Source organism: Lindgomyces ingoldianus, assembly GCF_010093535.1.
Source record: "Lindgomyces ingoldianus strain ATCC 200398 unplaced genomic scaffold BDR25scaffold_82, whole genome shotgun sequence".
NCBI classification, from domain to species: domain Eukaryota; kingdom Fungi; phylum Ascomycota; class Dothideomycetes; order Pleosporales; family Lindgomycetaceae; genus Lindgomyces; species Lindgomyces ingoldianus.
In genome coordinates, this window is record NW_022985243.1 from 39,337 (window position 1) to 60,892 (window position 21,556).

The 21,556-nt window shown below is 39.2% G+C and overlaps 5 protein-coding genes across 5 annotated transcripts; 2 read left to right on the top strand and 3 right to left on the bottom strand.

Annotated features, from left to right (window-relative positions):
• Positions 1-402: 402 nt before the first annotated feature.
• BDR25DRAFT_299196 (cytochrome P450) lies at positions 403-2,433 on the bottom strand. Its single transcript, XM_033689122.1, has 7 exons — positions 2,261-2,433; positions 2,082-2,203; positions 1,899-2,029; positions 1,345-1,850; positions 1,220-1,288; positions 943-1,162; positions 403-877 (listed from the first exon to the last, which is right to left on the bottom strand). Exons 1-7 carry the CDS (start codon positions 2,375-2,377, stop codon positions 477-479), a joined length of 1,566 nt encoding a protein of 521 aa, XP_033539454.1. The 5' UTR covers positions 2,378-2,433; the 3' UTR covers positions 403-476.
• A 1,096-nt stretch (positions 2,434-3,529) lies between these two features.
• On the top strand, positions 3,530-5,613 carry BDR25DRAFT_386983 (uncharacterized protein; the record flags this gene model as incomplete). Its single annotated transcript, XM_033698038.1, has 3 exons — positions 3,530-4,170; positions 4,390-4,899; positions 4,952-5,613. The coding sequence occupies exons 1-3, from the start codon at positions 3,582-3,584 to the stop codon at positions 5,611-5,613; spliced, it is 1,761 nt and encodes a 586-aa protein (XP_033539455.1). The 5' UTR covers positions 3,530-3,581.
• A 5,131-nt stretch (positions 5,614-10,744) lies between these two features.
• On the bottom strand, positions 10,745-11,455 carry BDR25DRAFT_248562 (ankyrin; the record flags this gene model as incomplete). The annotated part of the gene is made up of 2 exons (XM_033685979.1): positions 10,745-11,150; positions 11,334-11,455. Coding segments are annotated over 2 exons (528 nt in total), but the record flags the coding sequence as incomplete, so codon positions are not given.
• Positions 11,456-16,138: 4,683 nt separating this feature from the next.
• On the bottom strand, positions 16,139-17,821 carry BDR25DRAFT_308215 (alpha/beta-hydrolase). The gene has a single exon (XM_033690996.1). It carries the CDS (start codon positions 17,586-17,588, stop codon positions 16,227-16,229), a length of 1,362 nt encoding a protein of 453 aa, XP_033539457.1. The 5' UTR covers positions 17,589-17,821; the 3' UTR covers positions 16,139-16,226.
• Positions 17,822-18,081: 260 nt separating this feature from the next.
• Positions 18,082-19,195, top strand: BDR25DRAFT_363832 (uncharacterized protein; the record flags this gene model as incomplete). Its single annotated transcript, XM_033696797.1, has 9 exons — positions 18,082-18,150; positions 18,190-18,277; positions 18,321-18,395; positions 18,423-18,440; positions 18,521-18,599; positions 18,628-18,806; positions 18,855-18,962; positions 19,014-19,092; positions 19,168-19,195. The coding sequence occupies 9 exons, from the start codon at positions 18,082-18,084 to the stop codon at positions 19,193-19,195; spliced, it is 723 nt and encodes a 240-aa protein (XP_033539458.1).
• Between the last annotated feature and the right edge of the window lie 2,361 nt (positions 19,196-21,556).

A 21,556-nucleotide genomic window follows, 5' to 3' on the forward strand; every position in this document is an offset into this window, starting at 1 on the left:
CGGAAGCAACCGCAGACAAAAAGTGCGCAAGCTGATCGGAACTACGGACCGTCCGCAGGCCACCATCCTTATTCTAACGTCGTGGAACCTTGAAGTCGAGCGCCCCGTATTCCGCAGCTTCACAGGACATAGTAAGAGAGCCAGGGGGGGGGGACTAGCCAAACCCATTGAGTACGCTCCAACCGTGAAGTGGCTCGTGCCATCGGCCACGTTTTGAAAGTCCCACAGCATAACGTCGGGCCATTGGTTCTCGACCCAACCAAACCTTCGGGAACCTTTTCTCCATGTCCTGCCTTACTCCATGGGGCTCCCCCTTCGTGAAGCACCGACATATCCAAATATCAAACGAGCGAGGAAATGAGTTTGGCAATTTTTATTCCCGCTTGCGTCAGGTGAACCCCGCTCGCACTCAGAACTAATAACAATAACACTAATACACTCCAATCCCATTACGTCATAATGACCCAGCGGCTGATTCAAATAGGAACAAATCGCACGCTTTGGGCAGGCGTGACGGTGAATCGATCCTTCCTCGTATCCACCATCTTCTGCTCGTCGCCCTTGGTCACCCCAACCGTCTCCAACTCCCACTCCTTCAAGACTGCCATCAAGAACGTCTTCATAATAATGCCAGATACATTCTTACCAATACATTTCCTACTCCCGAGCCCGAATCGGAGGAAACTCCACCGGTACGCCTGGAGGGTCAGCCGTTGGAAGCGCTGAGGTGAAAATGCCGTCCCAGAGACACCCCCGCTGTTCCAAACTGGTGACTGAGTATTCAATCTCCACCAGTCGATGATACAGGGCGTTCCAGCTGGGATGCTGTATCCACCGACTGTCATGTCGGAGGTAGCATACTCAGGGAGTGAGAACCCTGTTTAGAGTGTCAGCTCTATCAACTAGGAGTAAGACGCAATGCAACATCTAGGAGTAACTTACATGCTGCTGGGCATAGCCTTATTGATTCCATGCATGCGAACTCCAGCAGCGTGTCCGTCTTTTGAAGGTATGCCTCGGGATCGGCAGTATGGCCAAGGACCTCGGCTCGCAAGTCAGTCTGTGCAGGGACGTTGCGGGCCAGGTTGATGAGCAAAAAGGCTAAAACCGAGGAAGTGACATCGATATTAGCGAAGAGGATTTCATCAATCGTATGGAGGAACTATCACGGCTGATCAACACGATATTTCTCCTTACTATGATCGGTAAGTACACTTACTTCTCGCTCCGTTATGGCTCCATTGAGAACTGATGGATGCATTTTCGCTACTGGACATGATAATCCTTCCTAGAAGAATAATAATGAGCAAAGATCGCTCGTTTTCCATGCGCTGTCAAACTCACCGCCTCTGCAGTCTGGATCATCTTCAGGTTGAAGACTCGCCACTCCCTCTCGAACTCGTCCATTTGGCTCTTCGATTGGCTTGGCAGCAAAGCGAATAGCCTGGACCTTTCTCGCTTCCCAAAGAATGCTTTGAACACGACTTTCTCATGCAATGCATTCAATTGGAGAAGCTCTTCAAACGCGGCCTCGGACAGGGCATCTCCATACAAAATTAATGCAACTAACTTGAAGGGCAGGATCCTGCAAGCAGTAGAGGCATCCAATACGAACTCGGAGCCAGGAACACCGTTGCCAAATTTAGCAACTGTGGATGGGAGGTCTTTCATCCAAGCAGCGACTTCGCGCGAAAACGTGGATCGCAAATCCATGGCCATTTGGTGCGAAAGGTGTGGATCAAAGACCTTGCGCATCGTCTTCCATTTATCGCCATTCAAGACGCCGACGCTAGATCCAAGGACTCTGTCGAAGTACGGCCCCATGCCCATATTGGGCGGTTTTGCGTGGCCTGTGGAAGTTAGGTGGTGATGGCGGCCCTTTCCGGAAACATGCGCACCTTTAGTCTCCCGCCCATAGAAGTCCTTCACGTGGTTGGGACAGCTCAAGACCACTTCAGGTTTGCCATCATTCCACGTAATGTACGGCTCATCACCAGCGATGGCAGTGCCCTGCTCGGAGACTTCATGTCTACATCTTGCCTCAGTCCAATGAGACTGGAGAGAACAAAGAGACCCCTTACCCATTGCTGAATCGCAAGAAACGTGAGTTGAAGGAGAGTTCCTTCATTCGATTGCCTTGGGCATCTTTGAAATATCCAAGACGCTGGGCCAGTACTTTCGCTACTTGGTAGCGGAGGAAATTCTACCAAACATGACTATTAGTTTGTTGAATCGTGAAATTTTTAGTGTTGTGGCTCACATATTGGTCGTAAACATAGATTGCCAAAACTATGAGGCCCACGGCAAGGCAAGTGCCGTACGCAGACTTTGGAATCGTGCCAGCAAGATTGATTTGCTCAATGTGGGAAGGCATCATTGCATAACAAGTTCTGAAGCGAAGTTTGACAGTAAAATGTGCTTTTTGTAACGGAAACTGTTTGATTTTTGTGAGGGATAGAGGGGAGGAGTTAATTTATTATTCAAGGTAGGCAAAGACGGCGGAGTTCGGGGAAGTTCAGATGTAACTTCATTTAAAACCTCGTAGAGCGTTGGACGTGGGTAGTAGCTGCATGCTGCTGCTAGAGCATCAACGTAACCCGACGGCCAGGCTACAGCTCGCTAACCCCGGTCCTGTAACTAACGTGGGAGCTGGGAGTGGATGAGACGTCCTTGCGTCACCCCCACCCAGGCAGCCGTGAGATATGCCGGGGCTGAGGGATTCTTCATCTGATAATTTTTCTAACTATCCAAAGGGAACTCTCGGGCAATTTCTCAATAGCTTTTCTAAAACAACCTTGGTCAGAGGTTGGGAGGGATCGGCAAGACCCGAGTATAACGTCAGAGGAAATGTTGGCGTATGATAGCGAGCAGGCAACTGTTACTTCAAGTGGCTGATCCAAGCAGCTTTTAATGCTCTGGTAGTACATGTACTATCAGGTTCACCGGCGATTATCCCCTGTTGTCCTAGAGAGGAATTCATAGACGATCACGAAAATTCTGTTGAAGAAGTCCGTTCGTATTTATGATAGTTAGATTAATTATTGAAAACGTAGATCCCTCAGAAAGAAATAGGACATCCAGATCTAGAAAGTTAATAACAACCTCTTCAAACCTTACTCCGGGCCCATTGCGTAAGACCTTTTAGGCAGTGCATCATCTATGCCCTGTCAATCCCTTATAGCATACACGAGATACGATCTGATAGCCCTGGAGTTGGGTTCCTCATTGGCCTTCTTACTACCCCCGAAGTTGTATCGGCCTTTTACGAGACATTTTATGGTGCCTAGACCACACGGTTATCATAGCTGCTCTCAAAACTCGCCGTCTCGGTAATGTCCTCAGCTGTCCATGCAAGGATAATTGCGTGGCACGACCCCGCCTTGACTAGGAAAGATGTATGTGGAAAGCACCACGCACGAGCAAAGAGGAAGGTGTTGATCTTCAAGCTAAAGAGAGTCTGGGGATCTGCAACATATAACTCGGTCGAAACGGTCAGTCCAACCCGATATATCCAAGTTCTCAGTCAGTGAAAAGATTATCCGCACACTTGTCGACAATAGCTTCAACTTTCAGTCTTTATCATGACCTCACTCTTGTTCCCCACCTCAGACCACCCCGCAGGGGCAAGGAGAAAACCAGATTATGCCCCGTTCATGAGCGACGTCGCCCGTGCCGCATCTGATGCTGCGGATGCTTTGAACCTCTTCCGCAGGCTGGTCGAAGGCACTGTTAGTGGGGCAGATTCGGCAGGATTCATGGCCTTCGATGCTCATGGAGGCGATACTGGCTGCCAACTTCGGGCCGGAATGATGCTAGAGATATTCATTCTTCATCGGTACTTCTTCACAGATATGCCAGATACCTGGAAAAGCGTACGGCTCTGGATCGATGAGTCTACAACCAAACTTCAACTAGTCCATGAGAACGCCAAGCTCGCTTGTATGAACCTGATTAGAGACAAGGTCCATCCGAATAGGATTGGACTTTCCACGACTGAAGATACGCCCGAGAATATGCTTAGAGTTCTTGGGTGGGAGATTGGGTCCGAAGCACCGTCCCTGGCCAGCACCATCCGTCAGTCCCTCGACGTAAAAGAGAATGAAGCTTTGAAAAGATCTTCTGTCCTCTTCCATCATTTTTCAGCCGCTAACACAACTCGGACTGATGGACGTCAATCCCCATCAACAGTATCAGCTGTATCAGACAATACAATGTCGGCGTCAACTGCAAGCACTGAGATATATCTCGGAGAAAGCACCATGACGACACCGCCACATAGCATAGCAAGAATTGACGAGCCTTGTCCCAGCCGACGGAAAATTAGGCACGAAATTATCGAACCAGCCCCCGAAGCAAGCACAAGGATCCAAGCCTTCATTGAACAGGAAGTGCCTCTCGTGACGGCATGGGATCCACTCAGCATCCATACAGTCGCCCGGTTTGTAGTTTTCTGCTACGTCCTATCCAAATATAAGATCTTCTCGATTGTCAACGGCACAGTTGGTGCACGCTTGGCACCTGAGAATGCTGCAGAAGCGTCATACAGTTTCATCCGGCCTTACACAGACAAAAAGAAGCGGCCAGGGAAGCCACAGAGGACCCTGAGGGAGCTCGCCGAACTGCAGTCCTGGCTCTCTGATTTGAGCTGCGCGTGGCAGCGCTCGTTGGCACAGCGCTCAATTCAGACTATAGATATGGAAAGGCGAGTAAACGCTAGTATTTCACAACAGTGGGAGTGCTTGCTAACACATCCCAGACTTATCATGAGCAGTGTGCAGCAGTCTGACAAGGGTCTCGTTTCCATGGCGTGCTATCCCGGATATCTTCTCGCAAGAGAAACGTGGGCTAGTATGAACTTCACACTGCTACTAATCGACCGGCACTTCTGTAATGATAGCGGTATGTCACAAAGTATAAATCAGCAGTGCCACTCAGCTAATCGTTTATGCAGGCTTCCACTATAATGTCTTCACTGCCACCATGGGGTCTCCGACCTTGACATGTCCATGCCATCTACACCCACTCGGCCTCAAGGTTACCTGGGCGCTAAACCAAATTAGCCTAGAGGAGCTTATTAACGATGCAGATTCCATTCGGCCTCACCTCGTAATCATGGGTAATAGTATCAACGGAGGTCATGCCGAGTACATGCAGCGCTTTGCAGACAAGGCCAGGCCACATAATTGCCCTACAGGCGTACCGTGCACAGAGAATGAAGCGCATGTTAAAAAGCTTTTGGAGGCGGATCACGATCGTCTTGCGCTTTCGTTCTTCGCCTCGCACAAGGCTTACGCCTTCCCAGTCTCCGATAAGGACGGCAGGGAGAGTGATAGTGATCACCCTGAAATCGCATTCGTCGAACGTCGTATGGACACCTGGGCTGACACTATTGAATTATATGTCGGAGGCAAGGTCGCAGCACCCGCGAAGTCGCTGAAGGAAAGTTGGAGGCTTAGTAGAGGTGAAGCTAACGAGATGGGCACCGGAGCCGGGAGTATGCACATATTTGCATGGCAACATGCATTTTTGGAAACAAAGGGACGCGTTGCTAGGCGAATTCAGAAGTGGATGGAAATTGGTGAATTGATGCCATTGCATGCGCCGATTAGTTAAGTACATGAGAGTTTCTTGTAGTCATGGACAGAAAGGGATCAGATGTTCTGCCACGGTATTTTGTGTCCCGTTGTGAAGAAAATTGACCCAATAAGCTATGTTAGTGCTATTTACCCGGCATTTTCTAAGTATTATTGCTAACCCGAATGAAACGCTTGCTAAAGAGGGAAGTAAAGCCTTAATGCAACATTATTATTAAGGAGAATGCTTATCTACTTAACATTGAAGCCATGAATTGCAAAAATATCTCTAGAATGTAAATTTCCATAACCTCGAACTGTAACCTCTAATTCTAAACATCGAAGCCGAGATATAAGCTTCTATACGCCCTGGTCCCTTCCCACCTCCAAGCGTTAGGATAACGAAGCCAAACTACAGGTAAGGCATGATACAAGGCCAAGCAGAAGAACATGTGGAAGTGAAGGTTCAGCCCGAAGTCACCTTGTTATGCCACAGGCCATACAGGTAGACCTCATCCTCTGCGGTTGATCCTCTACACAACACATGACTTCCTTCCTCAAGCTCCAACCACAGCACGAATCTTTCACTAGTTGTCACTGTAATGCCGATATACCTTCACTAAACAGTTTTAAACGCACGTACGACGAAATCGAAGCAGAAATAACCTCCAAAGTTATAGTGAAGAACCCTCGACTGCTGATCAACCTGCCTGACGATTGCTCATCTACTCTACATTCTTCCGTACATAGTAAGAGAGTGCTCCTGAAGCATGAGCTGAATATAGATGCTATGAAATGAATATACAGTAAGATGATAGATTGTCGGAATGAAACCGTTGTCGCGCTCGAAGCTCGAAGCGCGACTACTTGGATGGGCGTTGAACTGGTTTTGTGACGGAGAGGTTGACGACCTTAAAGCCACCACGCAGAAACATTCCGTGGTATTCCTCAAACTGGAAGCAGAGTCATTTTGTGGTGGAGGTGCTCGTCCTACTATAGGATGTAGAGGTTGTGCAACCATTTTGTCCGTTGGGCATATAGCCTTTCAAGGGAGGTAAGGGGGGACGAGTTATGAGAGGAGTCATGTATTGTCAGTCTACTAAGGGCCTTAACAGCTATGTAATTTATATAGTGTCTGGAACGCTAACCTCAAGGTTAATTAGGCGATGCATCGTAGAGGCCCCCAGGTTTTTAGAACATGCTTGATAGGAAGAGAAGCTGGCACGGAGATAGGTAAAGTTTACGGGAAGCAGGGTCGCTGCCACTAAGGTTTGAATATGAAATAGAACTGTGCTTTGTTAGCCGTCCCATCAAATATGGACCCCTAGGGTATCGGCGGTCCTAGGGGGCAGACCGAGCAGGTTTTTAGTATGAGTTTTTAGGGATGCAGCCGATTCAAGAGGATAGGGCCACAAGCTCCAGAGAATGTCGGCTGCACCTAGGGGTAGCCTAGCTTTGTGAGTTATCGGAAAGATGTTCAAACAGAGAGGTATCGGTCTAAAAAACACGCGTAGATCATAAAAGTAGTGGCTTTAAATGAGATCACAATTTCTCATGCCGAGACCAGCAATGGTGCCGGATATATGGCGGATTCCTCCAGTATATGCTTCTGAGGGAACGAAACCGGTACAAAGGAAGATGGGCTTTAAGAAGTTGTAAGCTCCAAGGGTTAGGAATGGGGCTGAAAGCTTCTGTAGTTAAATGTTTAGAAAACATCCAAGCAGCGCAAGGGATAATAGAAGCTTGATTCTGTCGCACGTGTCTCACGCGATATCATACACATGTACTACACTATTCACTCATTAGGCATAGCTCCTCTCTTGTACAGTATATAGTTAGCCTAGAGCTCTATTAAGCTTCTTAGACCTTATAATACACTTGTTTAATCTACTTTATGTAAATCTTACTACCTTGTTAACTTGCTTCCTATATAACCCCTTTTTAGCTTATGTAAGAGTTATAAGCCTAGAGTTGCGCTCTAGACTAGTACTATAGTTACTACTGCACATTTAGCTTTTACATCTAGCTTAGGGGGCTCTATAAACTTTAACACATATTAATTATAGATTGCTTACTAGCTAAGCTTAATTAACAGGACAATTACCTTCTATCTATTCTAAAACATGTTAATTACAGATTGCTTACTACTTAAGCCTAATTAACTAGACAATAACCTTCTATCTATTCTACACATATTAATTATAGATTACTTACTACCTAAGCCTAATTAATAGGATAATAACCTTTTGTCTATTCTAAAACATATTAATTATAAATTGCTTACTAGCTTAGCCTAATTAACTAAATAATAACCTTTTTATCTACTAAAAATAACTTTAAATATTAATGCTTTTATATAGCTTACTAAAAAGAGCAACTAGCAGCCTTATTTTAGTTGCATTAAGACACAAGCAACTAGAGAATGTGTCTAGAAGTATATTAATCTAGATATCTTACTAGAAAATCTTCTAGTTAACACTATGCTACAGAGGCCTAAGGTTACAAAGTTTTATACAGGCAGCACCTAGCTTAGTCTAAATTCTATAGTCTTTAACCTAAACTTTAATAATTAATAATGCTATATAATAGCTTATAAAGACTACTATAATAATCTAAGAATATTTAAAACTTAACATAAAGATTTATTAGACATTTATGTGCTTATTAAAAGCACTATTAACATAATAAACTACTCTATTATTAAAAATAAAAAAATAATTTATAAAAAGCTAAAAGCCTTAAAGGTAATTTTAAAGCTTTTTAATAAGTAGCTTAAGCAGAGCGCACAAACAGCATATAACTATGTAAGAAAGTAGTTATTAAAAATGCAACAAGACTAATAAATTATAGTGTATAAAAATGCATATATTAATGCTAAATTAGTCTACTTACTAAATGTAACAGAATATTAACTACACTATAACTTTATATTAGTAATTTTAGACATAAACTCTAAATGCGCAGCAGCTATTTAATTAATTCTAGTTTAGTATAAATAGACTAATAAAGATCTACTTAATTTTCTTACTAGCTGTCTAGAGTTTATTAAAAATTAGTAATAATTATAGCTAACTTAGTAACCTAGTGTTACCTATAGCAGTTTTACTACATACTAAGAACACTTGTCTACACTAGAATAGCAGCAACAGTAGTTTATATGCAACTTTTATAAAAGCTGCTATAAATCTAAAAACTGTAAAATTAATAATCTTTAACTAAAACTTAAAAAGTTTAAGACTTTTACTTTTCTCTAGTAAGAAAATAATAAGCGCATAAGTAGTAATTTTTAGCTTAAAGTAAAAGCTAAGCAGCTTAAAAACAAAGACCTTCTACTACTAAAAGACTAACTAAACTAAAACAGAGAACATAGTAGATAAAAAAAATATAGAAAGGACAGTAATAATAGTAACTATTATTAGCTAACTTAATTATCTAGTTATATAACTTAATTATATAATTAAAGCTTATAGTCTTAACCTAGTCTAAATTTAAATGCAATATCTAAAACTTAACTTTATAATAATTCTACTAACTAGAATTTACTTAATGCTTTAATAAGCACTAGGTAATTAGCAGGTACTTTTATAAGCTTTATAATAAACTTTATAAGTAAAAAACATGCTATAAAGCTAGATAAAAAAAATTCTTTCTAGCACTTATATATTTTAGATTTTAAAGTAGACATCTATGTTTATAATAATCTAGCTAACTTTTAATAAACTTAGAACTTATTTTTATTAAACTAACTTAAGGCTAGTAGCTAACATCTTTTTATACTAGCATAGAGCATAGTTACACTTACTATAAAAAGTTTTAAAGGACCTACTAAGATAAACCTAAATAATATAGCCTATATTTTTAGTATGTTTACTAGTCTTATATTTTTTTTATAAAAATAAAATATATATTTTAACTTTAAAAACAACTTTATATATAAATAACTTTATAATAGCACTTAATTACTAATTTACTTTACTACTTAAACTAGAGGTTACTAGGCCTTAGTATTACATATAGAGGATTTATCTCTTAGATTTATTTTATTAATAGTTATAACTGCTAAAGACCTTACACAGTAACCTATTATATAAAATAATACTTTAAATAATAAAAATTATATTAATTTTATAAAAGACATAGTAATTAGCTATATAAAAAGCGCTAGTAAGGCTCTCTTTATTATATACCCTTTTTAAAAATAACTTTAAAAACTATTTTAAAAGTTAACTTTAAAAGAAAAACTAATATTAACTTAGTCTTTTAACATAACCTTAGCAACACACTAAGTAATAGCTTTAATAATAAGCTACTATTAGTTATTAAAGTTTATCTGTAAACAAGTAATATAGCTATAGACTTTAAAACTAATAATAATTACTTTACGTAAGCTAAAACTACTTAGCATACTACTATAATTAATTATAAGTTGTAGGACATTTTTAAAAGCGCTAACTTTATCCTTTACATATAGCTTAAGGACTTTACTAGACTAGGTTCTACTAGAAGCACAGCTGCTATTAATAAATTAAACATTATAAAAAAAGAAAGTAGATTAAGGCGTTAATAACACGCTACTGCACTTATTTAAACTACTACTAAACTGTCTAGCTAGTATTATGCCTTTACACTAGGCTTTATTAAAGAACTAGGCCTTATCTGCCTAATTAACGCCTTAAAGGCTTACTCTACTAATATTAGCTTAAAACTCTAAGCTTACTAACTTTTTTTTTTTTTTAGCTATTTTGCGCTTTTAAGTGCATTACTGTACACCTATAGTTTATTATTTCTTTTTATATAGCTTTGCTTTAGTATTTACTTTGTTAAAGCTAGAGGGGTGTGTTGCACGTATCTTACGCGATATTATACCCATGTACTGCACTATTCACTCATTAGGTATAGCTCCTCTCTTGTACAGTATATAGTCGGCCTAGAGCTCTATCGAGCTCCTTAGACCTTACAATACACTCGTTCAATCCACTTTGTTTGGATCTCACTACCTTGTCAACTCGCTTCCCATATGACCCCTTCTCAGCTTATGCAAGAGATTCTGCTAGCTTGCTCATGATATATTGCATCCTTGTGGGATAGAGTGACGACTTCGCAATATTTCGTGCTGTTATATCTCGCTATGCCTTCGGTCCAGGCCTCTCTCATCTGACATTTGCTAACAGCTATAGCATGTCACTAGGCTTGCAATCTTCCTCCACACCCGCCTCTACCAACGGGCTCATCACCTCAGAGTCCCCGTTCTCAACAGACCAAGATAGCAAATTTTGTCTATCTTGACCTCTAAGGTCAAAGCACTCCCGCTCGAGGTCCAATATATCTAGCACAGCCTTAGGCCCATTCCTCTCAGCCCATGACAGAAGTGTCTCCCCATGCAATCCTGTAGTAGCAGGATCTGCACCATATTGGAGCAGGAGAGGACCAATTTTCTCAACCATAGCCATGGACAAGGCCACATTTGGCCGCGTTTCACGGTCTCCGTCATGATAGTTAGGGTCGGCGCCACGAGTTAGTAGCAGTCGAACAACAACGTCATTGCGGTTCCAAACCGCGCTATACAATGCCTCTCTACTATCCTTATCATTAAGATCTGTGCCTCGCCCAACTAGGAGCTCGACTGGGCTGTAACAACCGTTTCATGCTGCCGACCGAATCGCTGCTCCCTCCGAGCATGTCATTTTGCCCCCAGAATCAAGTAATATTTCAACTACCTTATCACTACCGTGTGCAGCAGCAATATTTAGGACAGTCTACCCGCGATGCCCTTCCCCATTGATGTCGGCCCCGTGCTCTACTAAAAGCTGTACCACCTCGTCTCGGCCTTCCCGTGCAGCTTGTTGAAGGGGCGATTCCACATTGATATCTTCAGGCTCAATCTACGCTCTGGCTTCAAGTAGGGCAAGTACGATTTCTTTACATCCACCCCTCACAGCAACTTAGAGTGCTAAGCTCTTATCTTCCGCCGGTATCAATGTATCGAGTCATATGGACAACGTGGTCAACAGTACGTAGTACGTTACGTTTGGGCTTAAGAGCAGACCAGACCTTCTTACTTTAGCAGTACGTTTGTACGTAAACAGTGAATTAATTATTAACTATGTAGCATAACAGGACTGTTTTAGAATCCTTGTACGTTTGTATATTTTAAAAGAAGTTACGCTAGTCTAGATAAACCTTTCCCTTAGATATAGTCTGCTAGAGTTGTTAATTTACTCTTTACAGCACTCTAACATAACTAGTTCTTTTAAAGCTAAAGAGCTTTAATTATAGTAACTCTAAAAAAGGTTTCTATTAATTATAACTATCTTCCTACCTTTACTAAAGGCTCTCTTATAATTGCAGCCTATAGAGGGGATACAGAGGAAATTAAGGGCTATCTTAAAAGGTGTAGAATATAAGTTATACCTAACTTTAAGCTACTGAGAAAGAGGTAATTAAAATAATAGGCTGCCTGTTTAAGCTATAAAGAGGTCTTTAAAGTAGCTATTATAGTATTATTAAATCTCTATTATCTTCTACTGTTTTTTATATAAACAAGAGTCTATAAGAAGGCTTATGTTAACAGAGAGAGCATGCTTATAGCTTTTATTATAATAATTACTACTAAGTCACTTATGTTAAGTAGGCTATTATAACTTTTCTTTCTTATTAGCCTTAGCTTTTATGTTAATATATTTTAAAAATAGCTTTTATTCAAGCCTTGGCTTTTTTATGCTATAAAGAGTGGTTTCTCTAGTAGTCTTTAAACTAAATAAGGCGTAATTAAGAGTTAAAAATAGTTATAATAAAGTAATATAATATACATAGTTTTATAACAATTTTCTTCTAATATAATATAAGCTTCTTTATTCTAAAAAAGACACTATGTTTAAGGTAATAATAATAATTTTTACTAGTAAGTTTATCTTTTATCTTTAACATTTCTATATATAAGTGCAAGAGGGTTATAATAGTTATCTAAAGTAACCTATACTTACTATTGCCTTTAAGTCTTTTTATTATGCTGTAGTAGAACTAAAGAAACTTTATAAGCTAATTAATATTATTCTACTTCTTCTTACTAACTGTTTTACTTAGTAAATATATAGCCTATTATAAAGTCTATGTTATTAAAGTTGTATGTGTTGTTATTCTAAATACTATACTAAGCTTTAACATGCAATATAAGGCTACACTAGCTTTAAATTACTTTAGAACATTTATAAAAAGTGTTTTTATTATTATACTTACATTTAAATGTTACTTTAAGCTTTACATAACACCTTATAAATATCCTAGGCTAGTTTATGCTAACATAGCCTAGATTATGCTTAGCGTGTAAAGAATTAGCTATATTAACTATAGCTACTAGCTAAGAGAAAAGTCCTTACACGTCTAGCTTAAGTATGTGCTTAATAATTACTTACTTTTTATTATTATCTAGTTTTTATAAGTTAGCTGTAGAATTAGCTAGTAAAACTTATCTAGCTTATTAATTATTAAATATAGCTTATACTTTAAGCATTTAAATAAAACATAACACTTTTTAAGTAATACATTATAGCTATGTATAAAGTTTTTTAAAAAATAAATAAATAACAGATATACTAACTAACTTATAAGCTAATTTTATCGCTAACTTATAAGCTAATTTTATCGCTAACTTATAAAAGCAAAATAATAATAAAAAGTAACGTACCTAACAGGTTGGCCGGCCACACAGGTTGGCCGGCCACTTTTGCTAAGCCCCTACTAAAACCACCCTATTCTCTTGCAAAACAGCCCACTTTAGCCCTATATAAAGTAATACAACATAAGATATTATTTAGAGTCTATTTCTACTACTTACTTACACATACGCAAGTTATGCCTAGTCTAATTGCACTGCCTGCATTACCTTTAACTTAGCTTACTTCCTTTAGCGCGCACCTGTGTCTTTAGCTTCTTCCTATTACTACACACTTTAAACTCCTTTAGAGCAGTTAGATAAGCCTTATTCTTAACTATTAAAGTCTTTTCTGCCTAAATCTGCTTTCTTTTATGTAATCTATGTTATGTAGCAGCCTTATTTGCTACTTAAAGCTTTATAATCTTATAGCCTACTTTATTATGTTAATGCCTTAGATAACTGTTGTCTACTTCTTATTACCTTACTATATTACCTTTAGCTGTTCTTATCTCTTTAAAGCTGTAATAACTACTCTAGTTAATATCTAGCCTATTATAAAGCCTAACTTGTTAAAGTTATACCTGTTTTTATTCTAAATACTATACTTAGCTTTTATGTTAGCTACTAGGCAAAACTAGCCCTAGATAACTTTTAGATCCTTATAAAGCACTCTCTTGTAATTATACTTATAATTAAACTTTATTGTAAACTTAGGGCAGTGCTTAACCTACATACTAGTCTAGTTTAAGCTAACCTAGCCTAGATTACACTCTGTAGGCAAAGAATTAGCTATATTAGCTATAGCTACAAGCCTAGAGGGAAATCTGCGTGTAATAAGCTTAAGTATATACTTAATAACTACCTTCTTTTTAAGCTTAGTTAGATTTCTTAATTTAGGCTAGCATTCTGCTTATAAAGGCTGTCCAGCGCGTTAATTACTTAGTGTTGTGTAAAAGACATTATAGATAGCTGCAGCGTGTTATAAGGAGAGTTTTAAGTCTTATTTAAAAGCCTAAAGAGCAAGCTATATCTAACGTTCTTTAGAAGATTTAATCTAGTGTTGTTGTTAAGGCATTATATAGATAGGTAGAGTTTAGTAGGGGCTTAGCAAAAGTGGCTGGCCAACCCGTGTGGCCGGCCAACCCGTTAGGTACGTTAAGTAATTACTAAGTATATACTTAATTTAAATATATAAGAAATTTCTTTTTAGTTAGCAACTATAGTTAATATAGCTAATTCCTTACACGATAAGCATAATTTAGGCTATATTAGCATAAACTAGCTTAGTATGTTAATAAAGTTTTAAGTGTAAGTATAGTTAGTAAATATTTAGCTTATTATAAAGCCTATCTTAATAAAGTTGCATATGTTATTATTCTAAATGCTATACTTAGCTTTAATATTCTCTATAAGGGTAAACTAGCTTTAAATTACTTTAACATTCTTATAAAAAGCTTTTTTATAGTTATACTTACACTTAAAATTTACTTTAAGCTTTAAATAATACTTTATAAACATACTAAAGTGGTTTATGCTAACATAGCCTAGATTATGCTTAGCGTGTAAAGAATTAGCTATATTAGCTATAGTTACTAGCTAAGGGGAAAATTCTTGCGCATATAGCTTAAGTATATGCTTAATAATTACCTGCTTTTTATTATTATCTAGCCTTTATAAGTTAGCTATAAAATTAGCTTATAAAAGTTGTCTAGCGCGCTAGTTATTTATTATTATTTAAAAAACTTTATACACAGATATAGCATGTTACTTTAAGAGTGTTATGTTTTATTTAAAAGCCTAAAGTGTAAGCTATATTTAATATTCTTTAAGCATGTCTAAGTAGTGTTATTAGAAATGTGTTAGTGTAGAAAGAGTAGTTTAGTAGAGTCTTAGTAAAAGTAAGTAACTTAGGTGTGTAAGCAACTCGCCTGTAGTGTATGTTATAATAATTCTTAGTTAAGCTAGAGCATAGTAGAGGAGGTTTTGCAATTACTATATTACTTAAAAATTTACAAAAGTCTTTTATATAGCGATAGAGAAAGCGTTTTTAAGCCTCTAGTTGGCTGGCCTTGTTAGTAGAGGCCTAGAAGAAGTCGCTCTTTTAGTTATAGGGGGATAGGGCCCTCAGGGGCTCCGAGCTTCTTTGTACAGTCGGCTAAGCACGTGAGATAAGAATGTGGGTCCTTCACCTCTCGCCCTTTTCCTGTTTAGGGCTAGCGCTCTTTTTGCTACTATATATTTACCTCTGAACGCTCTCAGGCTCGAGAGACCTTACACCTTACCTCGATATACCTAGGTCGTCTCTCAACATCTAATTGTCTGCTCGCCTCTCCCTATATAGGGCCTCCATCAGCTCCATCTAGGCTCACCTTGCGATAGAATAACCTAAATAGGTTTCCGGGAATCGTCTAAGTGAAGAGTGGTAAATCACATCTAACTTAAATGTCAGTCTGGACGATAGGTAGACCTCGAAGGCCGAATTAAATCAATCAGGTATAAGAAGCCTAGGATCTAGTAGTGGTAGGTTTCCATTGTTGCCTGGTGTCCAACGAGGTTGAGACTGCATACACTAAACTTCAATTTCATGCAAAACATAGTGAAAAGGGCTGTTTTAGGCCGAGCCGGTTCATCCGAGAATAACTAACCCAGGCCTGACGAAGATTAACAGACACGTGGACAGTGGTTCGCCCCGTCCAGATTGGAAGAACCTAACAGATTAAACAACATGATATAGCTGTCACGTTCATGGGTATTGGCTGTTAACCTTCCGAAGTCTTACGTGATATGAACTAGAACGGTGTCTCCCTGAGAATGTCTTGATGGCGTTATCTTGTCTCGCCTCTCTCGCTTGGTCTAATAGTGCTAAGATTCTCAACCGGTTCCTGAACCTTTGCATGGCGGCCACCACTGATCATCCGGCTAGGAGCATTACAAAATAATATGCAGTGCAGCTACAGCTAGCTATAATTGCGACAAAAAACATTCCCCCTACCCCCAGCTCACGACCTCAAAACCAAACCCTTTGCCGGCAACACCCCTGTCAATAAAAATACCTCCTCAACCCCTCGGGTCTCTCCTTCTAAACTACCCAAATAACTTGTATGCCCAGCTCCATCTCTCGTTACTAACACTGACCCCGTCTCTTCCAACTGCCTCGCCACCCCCGTCGCCCATACAATACTCGTCTCAGGGTCCCACAGCGCGTTTACCAGCAACATCGGAGGTGCCCTAAGCGCTTTCTTCTCAAGCACGTGCTGGGGATTAGTCGTTAGCGCTGGCCAACCAATACATTTGACCTGCGCGTAGTAACTCTCAGAAGCGCCACGGGTGTGAGGGAACATTGCAGCTGCCATGCGCTGCTTTTCGAGAACGTCCGTAACACCACTGGATTCATGAAGCCAGTCTTGGCAGGCGATAGCGAGGAACGCATATCCGTTGTAGTTATCGGAAGTGGCGATAGGGGTAGACAGGCCCGGCCCAGCGTTGCCTTGGGCGGCGGCAGCAAGACTAGAGGAGAGTTCCGGCCAAGTTGTGTTTATGTTTGGGCCGGCAAGGAGAAATTGGACGTTGGTGAGTATGTCGGAGGCGGTTATGGTTGAGAAGCAAGCGTTGTCTCCTGTAGAGTTGCAGTTAGGGGCTGGGATTGGCGACGAGGCGGCGGTCTTGACGAGGCTGTCAAAAAGGCCAGCGACATTTTGGCCTTGGAGTAAGCAGTCAGATGTCGTGTTGCACCAGAGAAAGAACTGGTTTAAGGTTGCTTCGTAGGTTGCGGCTTCAGCGATAAGCGTTGTAGTTTCGGGGAGGGTGTGGTCGGTGATGCCGTCGAGGACGAAGCGGTTGACATTCTCTGGATACTTCTCCGCATATTGTATAGCTATTTGTGTTCCATATGACCATGCGAGAAGGTTCAACCCGCCGTTATTGATGGCAAGGCGGAACATCTCGAAATCTTCTACCACGTGTGCAGTGTCTAGATGATTGATGAGATTCCCAGTCAATTTGGCACAACTCTCTCCGAGCGCCTTGTTGTGTGCGACAATTGACTGGTACTCTTCTTCGGTAGTGGGGAATAGGTTGACTCGCTCGTTCCAGATCCGTTGATTGCATTTTACGGGGTTGCTCGTGCCAACGCCCCTGGGGTCCAGTCCAACAATATCGTAATTTGCCATCAATTCTTCACTAAAAAGTTGGTTTCCCTTTGCAACATCTTTAATAAGAGCGGCTGTGGGGGCTCCAGGTCCCCCAAGATTTATCAAAAGAGTGCCCAAGGGAGCAGTACCGTTGTTAGTTGACTTGAGGCGAGCCATGCGGATGGTGATGGACTCTCCTGTGGGATTACCATAATCGATCGGAACAGCCATTTCTCCGCACTGAAGACGAGGGACGTCTAGAGTGCAGTTCCTCCATCTGATTGTCGGATGGTGTGTGGGTAAATCTTCATGAGGCCGAGCCATGGCCTTGGAAAGAAAGCTCACGATGATGACAACAAATAGTAGGATTTCATGCATTTTAATTGAGAAGTATAAGCGTAAAAAGAAAGTTGAACTAGGGTAGAACAAAGTGATGGAATAGTGAGAGGAGTGGAGGTAAATTGAAGTGACGAGCTGATTGCCCTAGAAAGGGAGTGGCCTAATTATGCCCTTTAGCTTGGTTATTCACATGATCTTTTCCGAGGGATTTGATCATCCTCGTTGTCGCCTTCGTCGTCGAGCTGAGTCACATCCCAGCCCGATAAATAAGCTTAAGCGAACCAGTCAATCATTTACCGCAATTAGCTCAATAAGCATCCGCCTAGGGGTAGATTATCTAACAGCAGGGCCTGCACTGATAAAATTTAACTCTTCTAATATCTCTATGTCAACACCTGAATCACAGAGCGAAAAAAATTTCGGCCGTTTCGACGTTTCTATTGGTGATTTCATTGTGATCCTCGTAGATTGCGAGTGACACTGTGGCACTTAGGGAATGGTTCGGGCCGAACTCTGGGGTGCGGTTGTGTGGGCGAAGCGAACGTCACTCGCTAATGGGCTTTGGAAAGCTGCGAAAGTCGGTTGATAGAAAACCACAGAGGGCAGAACTTGTCACCGTACCAGCGCCAGCCGTGTGTAAGTATCATTTGCACATGAGCCTCAACATCTTAAAGGTCCTCATCATACCGTTGTGGACTTGTACGTTAAATCGGTCCCATCGCTGAGTCTCTACTACCATTCCCGGTGACTAGCCTAAGAGTCCAAGCATCTAATAGATTTAACTCCAGTTGATGAAGCATAATTACCCGAGTTTGCTGTCTGAGGTAAATCATGCAGCGCACGAGGACCTTTAGCTCGAGACTCTGGAGGCGGTGCGATCTTGATGCACGTACCGAACCTCAGGTAAGCCAGCCCCTGAAATTATCTGCAGCCACTTCCCGTATTATAACATGAACAATGCTAATGTCAAATGGTGCCGATGTTATCGAAATACTATTTTAGGTCGCTATCGGAGGACTCGTTGGCGAGCGCCAGATCCGTGCCCGTGGGGGCGGGTGCAGTTTGTCAGCGTAGCACGTCCCGATCGCAACCAATACCCAAATCGCAGTAGTGTGTCGCTACTTTCGGGAAATGTTTGGAACGCAAGGCCACCCTGAGTCGCAATTGGCTCAGGGTTTGAGAGGAGGATTTACGCTTTGCTAATATTAGCATCTACGACGGTGTTCCAAAATATGGGTATAGTTGCGAAATGCAGCCCGATCGGCGGTGGGCAAAAAGGAGGATGAAAACGCATGACAGGACATACTCTTGCATGAGCTGAAGAGGGGTCATATGGGAAGCGAGTCAACAAGGTAGTGAGATCCAAACAAGGTGGATTGAACGAGTGTATTATAAGGTCTGAGGAGCTTGATAGAGCTCTAAGCTGACTATATACTGTACAAGATAGGAGCTATGCCTAATAAGTGAATAGTGCAGTACATGGGTATGATATCGCGTGAGACACGTGCGACACACCTATCTAACTTTAACAAAGTAAATACTAAAGTAAAGCTATATAAAAAGAAATAATAGACTGCAGGTGTATAGTAGTGCACTTAAAAGTGTAGAACAGCAAAAAGAAGTTAGTAAGCTTAGGCTTTAAAGCTAATATTAGTAAAGTAAGCCTTTAAAGTGTTACTTAAGCAGATAAGGCCTAGTTATTTAATAAAGCCTAAATGCTTTTATTAAAGTAGAAACTTAGTAAGGCTGTTTACTAGCATGTCTGCAGTAGAGATTTAGTGTATGTAAATTTTTCTTTCTTATAAGCTTATAATTAATTAAAGCTATATGCTAAGTAGTTATAGCTTACTTAAAATTATTATTATTAGTTTTAAAGTCTATAGCTGTGTTGCCTATTTATAAATAAACTTTAATAACTAATAGTATTTTATTATTAGAGCTATTATCTAGTGTATTACTAAAGTTATTTTAAGAAACTAAGTTAATATTAGTTTTTTTTTTAAGTTAACTTTTAGAATAGTTTTTAAAGTTATTTTAAAAAAAGTAGATAATAAAGAGAGCCTAGCTAGTATGTTTTATGCAGCTAATTACTAAGTTTCTTATTACACTTTTTAAGCTTTAGAAGCTCTTTTATAAAATTAATATAATCTTTATTATTTAAAGTATTATTTTATGTAATAAGTTACTGTGTAAGGTTTTTAGCAGCTATAACTATTAATAAAATAAATCTAATAAATAGATCTTTTATATGTAATACTAGAGCCTAGTAACTTCTAGTTTAATTAGTAAAGTAAATTAGTAATTAAGTGCTATTATAAAGTTATTTATATATAAAGTTATTTTTAGAGTTAAAGTGTATATTTTATTCTTAAGAAAAAGATATAAGACTAGTAAACTTTCTAAAGATATAGGCTATATTATTTAAGTTTATCTTAGTAGGTACTTTAAAACTCTTAATAGAAGCATAATAGTGCCTTATATTAGTATAAAAAGAAGTTAGCTACTAGCCCTAAGTTAGTCTAATAAAGATAAGCTCTAAGTTTATTAAAAGTTAGCTATATTATTATAAACATAGATGTCTACTCTAAGATCTAGGATCTATAAGTGCTAAAAAAGATTTTCTTTATTATTTAGCTTTACAGCATGTTCTTTACTTATAAAGTTTATTATAAAGCTTATAAAAGTAGCTGCTAATTACCTAGTGCTAGTTAAAGCATTAAGTAAATTCTAGTTAGTAGAATTATTAAAAGCTAGTGTCTTAAAAATTATATTTAAATTTAGACTAGGTTAAGACTATAGGCTTTAATTATATAATTAAGTTATATAACTAGATAATTAAGTTAGCTAATAATAGTTACTATTATTACTACCTCTTCTGCATTCTCTTCTTTAGTTTAGTTAGTCTCTTAGTAGTAAAAAAAGGTCTCTGTTTTTAAGCTACTTAGCTTTTACTTTAAGCTAAAAATTACTACTTATCTACTTATTATATTTCTGCTAGAAGAAAGTAAAGATCTAGAACTTTTTAGGTCTTAGTTAAGAATTATTAATCTTATAATTCTTAGATTTATAGTAACTTTTATAGAAGTTGCATATAAACTATTATTGTTCTAGTGTAGATAAGTGTCCTTAGTATATAGCAAAACTGCTGTAGGTAATGCTAGGTTACTAAGTTAGCTATAATTATTACTAATTTTTAAAAAACTCTAGACAACTAGGAAGAAAATTAGGTAGATTCTTATTAGTCTATTTATACTAGACTAGAATTAATTAAATAGCTACTGCGCATCTAAAGTTTATGTCTAAAATTACTAACATAAAGTTATAGTGTAGTTAATATTCTGTTATATTTAGCAAGTAAACTAATTTAGCATTAATATATGCGTTTTTATACACTGTAATTTATTAGTCTTATTTTATTTTTAATAACTACTTTCTTGCGTAGTTATATGCTGCTTGTGCGCTCTGCTTAAGCTACTTATTAAAAGGCTTTAGAATTACCCTTAAGGCCTTTAGCTTTTTATAAATTATTTTTTTTATCTTTAATAATAAAGTAGTTTATTATGTTAATTGTTAAATAGGCTCTGACAGCTAGCTGCTTATAGTATAAGCACTTAAGTAGCAAGAGTAAGAGTAGTGTACAGTGTGCACAGTGTACAAGGTAGGTAAAGTAAGGGCAATATGTTTCTAGTTCTATTACTCTTTTCTTTCCTCTGTATAGAGGAAAAGGGGGATATCTAGATGTTTACGCACAGAGGTTTACGCATAAGCATTATGTAACATAGATATGTAATCCTGCTTGTGCGCAATTGCTTGTATCTAGGCTGCAACACTGCTGCTATGTATAGACACTAGCAACTTTT